The sequence below is a fragment of the Chelonia mydas genome, chromosome 23, assembly GCF_015237465.2.
Source record: "Chelonia mydas isolate rCheMyd1 chromosome 23, rCheMyd1.pri.v2, whole genome shotgun sequence".
Classification (NCBI taxonomy): Eukaryota; Metazoa; Chordata; order Testudines; family Cheloniidae; genus Chelonia; species Chelonia mydas.
The window spans coordinates 5678124-5684994 of NC_051263.2; the positions used below are offsets into that span (position 1 = coordinate 5678124).

Genomic DNA, 6871 nt, shown 5'->3' on the forward strand with positions numbered 1-6871 from the left:
CCCAGCCCTGGAATCTGAAGCCTGGACACTGATCCCGACCTTGGGGCATGGGGCGGGGTTGTGTTGTCAGATCCCTCCAGGGGAGCACCAAGACAGACACAGAAGTGAAAGGGGACCCCCGAGGAAGGCAACAATTGCCTCTCCCTGCCCTGGGGCTCAGGCCTGGCCTGTGGGGTTGGGGATCTCACCTGACTCCTGGACAGTGTTTATCCATGTTATAAACCTGCCCCTGCCTGGACACAATTTAGTGGCATTGGCCAGTTACAGGAGTAGCAGATGGACTGTGGGTCGGGAGTGAGGGGCACCGGCAGAGCTGGGGGGGTGGGGGGTGCCCAGGGCTGGGCTGGCAGGGGGCTGTGGGTCTGGAGCGAATGGCACTGGCAGAGCTGGGGGGAGCCTGTGGGTCGGGAATGAGGGGCACCGGCAGAGCTGGGGGGGAGCCCAGGGCTGGGCTGGCAGGGGGCTGTGGGTCTGGAGCGAAGGGCACTGGCAGAGCTGGGGGGAGCCTGTGGGTTGGGACTGAGGGTCACCGGCAGAGCTGGGGCAGAGGGTGTGGCAGTCTCCGATTTCCAGCTGCAGACACATTCAGCCCTTTTGCCAGGGCTTTGCTGACCACTCAGCTCATCCACTGTAGCAAAGCCCGGGGGTGGAGGGGGAATCGCTCTCTGTTAGAGCAGACGGGGCGTCCTCTGCACCATGGGGTACGTGGGATGATCGGATTGGGGGGGGGCCGCAGGAGAACTTCCCTTCAAGTGACTGAACTCTCGCTGTCCCGTGGCTGGTGCCCTGCACCCGCCTACTTTGGGGGGCAGGATCCGCCATGGGGGATCCCCAAGCTCTGGGGAGTCACAGATTCTTCCAGCGCCCCCTACGCTTCCGAGCGGGGATCCCCTTCCTTCGCTTCTGTGGTGGGGAGCTGCAGCAGGAGGGGGCCTCGGCGGGGAGGCCCCCTTGGGATTGTCCCGCATTCTCCGCTGGCTCAGAGGACATTTCCACCTTGGTGGTGAAGGTCTCGGCGGGGAGTGGGCTCTTGGTGGGGGGCGCTGGCAGTGGGGAGCCGACGGGCGCCTGCTGGTGGAAGAGGCCCCCGCGAGGGGCGCCCAGGCCAGGTCCCTGGGCCGGGAGGAGGGGCAGGAGGGCGGCTACCACGTTGGTGAGACGGTCCAGGCTGTGGTGCATGGTGTAGGTCAGGTCGCGGATGGCCTCGGCCGTCTCCCGCTGGGCAGCCAGGAGATCCAGCGAGGGCTCCGGGGGTGGCTCAGAGTGCGGACGCCGGCGCCGGGGGGGTGGGGAGCCGAGGGGCCGCTCCCTGCCCAGCTGCTCCGTGGGCGAGTGTCCCGGGTGGGGCCGGCAGCCCAGCCCGGCTGGCGAGGGTGCCAGCCGCACAATCTGAAGGGAGGGCTCCACCGAGGGGGGCGCTGGTGAGTCGCGCTCCTTTGGCCGCAGCAGGACCCCGTCCAGGGCGCAGCATGGGGGCTGGACCGAGGGCTCGGGGCTGGAGGAGACCTTGCCCCCAGCCAGCGTCTCTGCAGAGAGAGAAGAGAGAGCGTCGGCTGTGGGCTCTGGACACAGGGCAGGTCGCTCCCCAAAGTGTGCGTCCCCCCCGAGGGGTGGGATCTGTTCCCCAGAAGTGGTGGTGGCCGGGACTGTCCCCTCTGGTCTATTCCCCCCCGGGGGGGGGGCGGAACCACCCCCTCCCGTCCGTCCCCCAGAGGTTAGCCCTCCTGAAGTTGTCCTGGAGCTGGGGTTGCCTCCGGGTACCCCATCCTGCTTGGCTCCCAGAGGAGACGGGGGTCCTGTTGCCAGGACAAGTGGCCGCCTCAGCAGAGCTGAACTGTCCCCACCTCCTATGCCCTGCACCCGCTGTGGCCTGGGCCCAGGACTCCTGGGTTCTGATCCCAGAGCGGGCAGCAGTGAGGAGTGGAGCTGTGAGGAGCAGGGCAGGTTGGTGGCACAGTCAGTACTAATTAACTAGCTGTGCCCCGAAGGACCCGCCCCACTGAGAGATGGCGTGAGTCCCACCAAGCTCGGCTCACCCAGGCGGAGCTCGGGGGGAAGCAGCCAGCCAAGTGGGTCAGTCGAGGTTTCTGTCTTGCCCCAGGGTCGTGCTAGGGGGCGCTGTGAGTGACTGTGTGCACCCCTGCTGGGCCCCAGGCCACCCCCTCACACCGCAGGGGGGCTGGTGCTGGCTGCCAGGGGACAGAGCCCCTGACCCCTGTCCCTGCAGCACAGCACCCCCTAGTGCCCCACAGGGGTCAGCACTGACTGAGGGGAGAGCGCCCCCTGCTGACCCCCACCCAACAGCCCTGTAGTGCAGCACCCGCTAGTGCCCCACAGGGGTCAGCACCGACCGAGGGGAGAGCGCTCCCTGCTGAGCCCCTGCCACGCTCCCTGTAGCACGGCGCCCCCTAGTGCCCTACAGGGGTCAGCACTGACCAAGGGGAGGGTGCCCCCTGCCTAGCCCCTGCCACGCTCCTTACAGCACAGCGCCCCCTAGTGCCCCACTGGGGTCAGTGCAGACACTGAGCTGTGAGTGCCCCCCTACTGAGCCCCCACCCTGCTCCCTGCAGCACAGCACCCCCTGGTGCTGCACTGGGACATTGGGGTCAGGACTGATGGCGAGGGGAGAGTGCCCCCTACTAAGCTCCCACCCCACAGCACCTGGGTTTCCCTTGGCACCAGATGGGCTCTCTCATCTCAGCTCTGACTGTACCCCACGGTGCTTAGCTTGGGAGCCCCGTGTGAGGTAACACAGCTCCAGGTGCCCCCTCCAATCCCCCAATTACTGTTTGGTTCATGAGGGGGTGTTACCAAGCCCCCCTAGATCTGGTGGTACCGGTGTCCCTGGCTGGGGGAGTCGGCCCTGCCCACCGGTGGGTGGCACCTTCCCGTCCTGGGGCGGGCACTCACCAGAGCCATGGTGGTATCTGTGGGCGAAGGCTGCGGGGTGCTGCTCCGCCCCACCGGGCCCCATCACCACGCCGGGCCCCAGGATGGTGAAGATGGTTTCCTCCTCCGCCGAGAAGGTCTCCTCGCTGGCAGCTGCTCCCCCAGCGCCCTGGGTGGAGTGGGGCACCCGCGCCAGCTTCTCCTTGGTGCGCCGCTTGAAGTCATTCCAGCGCTTCTGCACCTCCTGGCCCGTCCGCTTCCAGCTGGTGATGGTGTTGATCTTGGCGGCGATGCCCTCCCAGACGCGCCGGCGCTCGGCGACCGTCACCTGCCGGCTCTGGGCACCGTACAGCTTGGCGTAGTGGGCGCGCACCTCCTGGATCAGGATCTGGTTCTCCTCGTAGGAGAAGCGGGGCTTGCGCAGACGGGTGATCTCCTCGGCGTCCCCGGGCATGCCTGGCGCCCAGTGGGGAGGGGCGGCTGGGGGGGGGTCCCCAGAGGGCGTGGATACCCTGCACGGCGAGGCGGGCCCCACGGTGGTGCTAGAGGAAGGGGGCACGATGCCAGGCAAGACAGTGCCCTGCAGATCTCAGAGACTCAGAGACTTTACGGCCAGAAGGGACCATCATGATCGTCTAGTCTGACCTCCTCTCTGCTGCTCCCTTCCCTCCCCGGCATGAAGCCGAGCCCCCCACTCTGCTGGGGAGGGGTGTCTGTGCCCTCCCACTCCGCAATGCGTGCCCCTGCCCACTCTGGCCCCTGCTGCAGCCTGGCGCCAGCCTCCCCTGTCCTTCCTCCGCCCGGCTGCCTCCGTCCCCTCCCATTCCCCGGCACCGGGCATGCTCACTCCCAGCCCTGCTCCCAGCAGGCCAAGGGCGCTCGGTTTCCGTAGCAACCCTGGCTGGGTCCCCCTGCCAGTCCTTCCTCCCCCCACCACCACAGGCTGGAGGATGCAGAACCCCTGAGCCTGGCAACGGGGGCGGGGGGCTGCTCCCCAGCCTCAAGTAGGGTGGGAAAGTCTCCAGAGTGATCGATCCATTGAGCTATTCCTCCCCACACATCTATCTATACACCCCATCCATCCCCATACACCCATCTATCTATCTATCTATCTATCTAACCATCCATCCATCCCCATACACCCATCTATCTATCTATCTATCTATCTATCTATCCACCCGATCTAACCATCCATCCATCCCCATACACCCATCTATCTATCTATCTATCTATCTAACCATCCATCCATCCCCATACACCCATCTATCTATCTATCTAACCATCCATCCATCCCCATACACCCATCTATCTATCTATCTATCCACCCGATCTAACCATCCATCCATCCCCATACACCCATCTATCTATCTATCTCCACACACCGCCTCTAGCTAGCTCCATACCCTGCCCCCTTTTGTCTCTGGCTGCCTGTTGGACCCTGGCATTTCCTGTGGGGAGGGAAGGTGGGTCAGAGAAGGAGCAGTCCTGGGGAGAAGGGGTAGGGAAGCGGGCTAGGTCTAGGGTCTCTTTTAGGGTCCCCTGTTATCTCCCCACTGGTGAGGGGTTCACCAGGCTTCATGGGGGATGGGGCTGCAAGATTCACCCCCTTCTGTTGGCTCCCTGCCCCCAACAGAAGGTCCTGAGCCTCAGGGGAGCAGCAGCAATGGCCAGGGACAAAGGGGACTTTCCCCTCCGCACACCCAAGCTCCTCTCTCCACCCCAGTGAGGTGAGGGCACTGGGCAGCCGAGGGGATCAGCACTTACCGCAACAGCCGATGGGCGCATGGAGCTTGACTCCAAGTGCTCTTCCTCTCCTGCTCTGCACAAAGTCCTCCGCTGGGGTGGGGTTGTCCGGGCCGGGCCCCGGGAGCAGTGGGACTGGGAGTCAGCATCTCGTTGGGATGCCTGGGGCAGCTCCCCCTCTCACAGCGAGGGGCTCAGGCTCTCAGCAGACTCAGGCAGCATCGCTGTGTCAGTTACACCCAGGGCAGCTCCCCCCTCTCACAGTGATGGATTCAGGCTTGTGACCCTGTGACTCCAGCATGGGTCCGTTGTGCCTGTGCCCCAAACCCCGGGTTAATGTTGTGTGGTGTGACCCTTTGTTCTGCCATGAGAGGAAGGGGAATGGAAGTCCCCTGTGTCTGTGGGTCTTTGACCCTGTCCGGTGGCTGGCACATGTCAGAGGATTATAATGCCCTACCGCTGCTGGCTTCAGCATTACTCCTTTCACTTCAGGGGTGGAAGCTGAGGGGGGACCAAGCGCTGACCCCAAGATCCTCACTGACCTAGTGGCTGGGACCCAAAGCCTGAAACTGACTAGGAACAAAAGGTCAAAGTGACCAGCCGGTGGGCTTCCAAAGGTTGAAACAAATTAAAGAATTAGCAGGAGGCCGGGGGAGGGGGGGAGTAATTAATAATAATAACGATGGTGATTCTTCATTTTACTGTATTGCCCTGGAGCCCCAGTCATTGGTCAGCACCTGGCTGTGCCAGGGGCTGGCTAAGCACGGAACAAAAAATGAACCCATTTCACTCCTTGGGGTGTCTTTGTACAGCCCCTAACACCATGGGGGCCTGGTGCAAGACTGGGGCACCAAGGTGCTACCATAACACACCTAATAGCAATAAAATGTACAGCACCTGACACAGTGGGGGCCTGGCCCATGACTGGGGCTCTGAGGCGCTACCAGAATGCATAAAATAATTAATTCCTTATGATGGTTAATAAACCAGCACACTGCCAGCAGGCTGAGTCAATAGCTCAGTGTCCCCTCATTGGCCCATGCAGGTGTTTTTAGTGACACTTTGTTTCAGGCCGGGACAATAGAACCGATTTCCTCCTCACCGCATCCTTTAAGGTAAATCCTTTTTGCCATATCCCCTGCCATGGCCAGCAGGTGCCAGGCTGCTGACACAGGCAGGCCTGTCTGCCAGCATGCAGCGTCACCCCCAGCCAGCAGACATGGGGCAGGCAGCCTTGGGGGATGCCCAAGGAACCCAGGAGTCCCTCGCTAGCTCTGAAGCCAAGGGGAATCCAGGAACCTAATAAAGCCCAGCCCCCAACCAGTCAGAGGCCATGGGGAGGGGCCCTTAACTCTGCCCTCTGTAGGTAGTTGTCCAGGGGCTGGATCTGTCAGAGAAGGCTCAAGGGTGACTTGATCCCAGTCTAGCAGGACCCCTCCGACCCGGGGAACAGAAATTCGCTAATAAAGGACTCCTGGCAAACAAGGGTCTGACACCAGACAAGGGTCTGACGCCCTGAAGCAAGCAGAGGTGGATTTACAATGAAACACACAGTACCCTGGCATGCCCCCCCCCCCCCCAACTACAGGGGGCCCCAGGGCTGGGCGGCCCAGCACCGTCCAGCACTCCCTGCAGGGGGGACCGCTGCGGAGGAGAGCAGGGAGGGAGCTCTTTAAGAGCTGTGCTCTGCCAGCCGGTGAGCCGGGCTCCTGCTGGCTCCCAGGACTCCTGCTGCAGGCTGGCGCTGGCGGCCCCGTGCACCACGTCTGCACCTGTCCTGCGCCTCTGGATGCCGGGCAGTGCAGGTGCAGGTGCAGTCCCTGGCGTGCACTGCTGCTGGGGCCCCTGGAAAAAGGCCAAGGGAAGGGAGCCGCGGACCAGGGGGTCTCCGCTCTCATGTGCTGCTACCCAGACCCAAGTTCCCCCTCCCCCCATACATACACACATCTCCAGCCCTGAGCCAAAGATTTCAGCTTTTCCAACTATTTAAAAAAATCCCCTTTAAAGAACCACCATCCCAGTGAAACTCTTTCTGTTTTTCTGACTAGAAGATTCTCCCCGGAGGGAGTCGCATCGTTCCTGATGGCACTGCAATACCAGGGGGGAGCAAGCTCCTAGCCCAGCCCCCTGTTCCAAAAAACAATTTAATACACAGTCCTTAGACAGGGCCTATCAGAGATTAAACTGATAAGAACAAATTTAATAATTTTATTAAGATGATGTTAAAATTAAAAAAAAT

General features: G+C 62.2%; 1 protein-coding gene and 1 pseudogene across 1 annotated transcript; both read right to left on the reverse strand.

The window, feature by feature from the left end:
* Positions 1–427: 427 nt before the first annotated feature.
* Positions 428–3766, reverse strand: LOC102945681 (Myb related transcription factor, partner of profilin). Its single transcript, XM_037884497.2, has 2 exons — positions 2911–3766; positions 428–1526 (listed from the first exon to the last, which is right to left on the reverse strand). Exons 1-2 carry the CDS (start codon positions 3341–3343, stop codon positions 847–849), a joined length of 1113 nt encoding a protein of 370 aa, XP_037740425.1. The 5' UTR covers positions 3344–3766; the 3' UTR covers positions 428–846.
* Positions 3767–6695: 2929 nt separating this feature from the next.
* Positions 6696–6871, reverse strand: LOC114022183 (annotated as a pseudogene).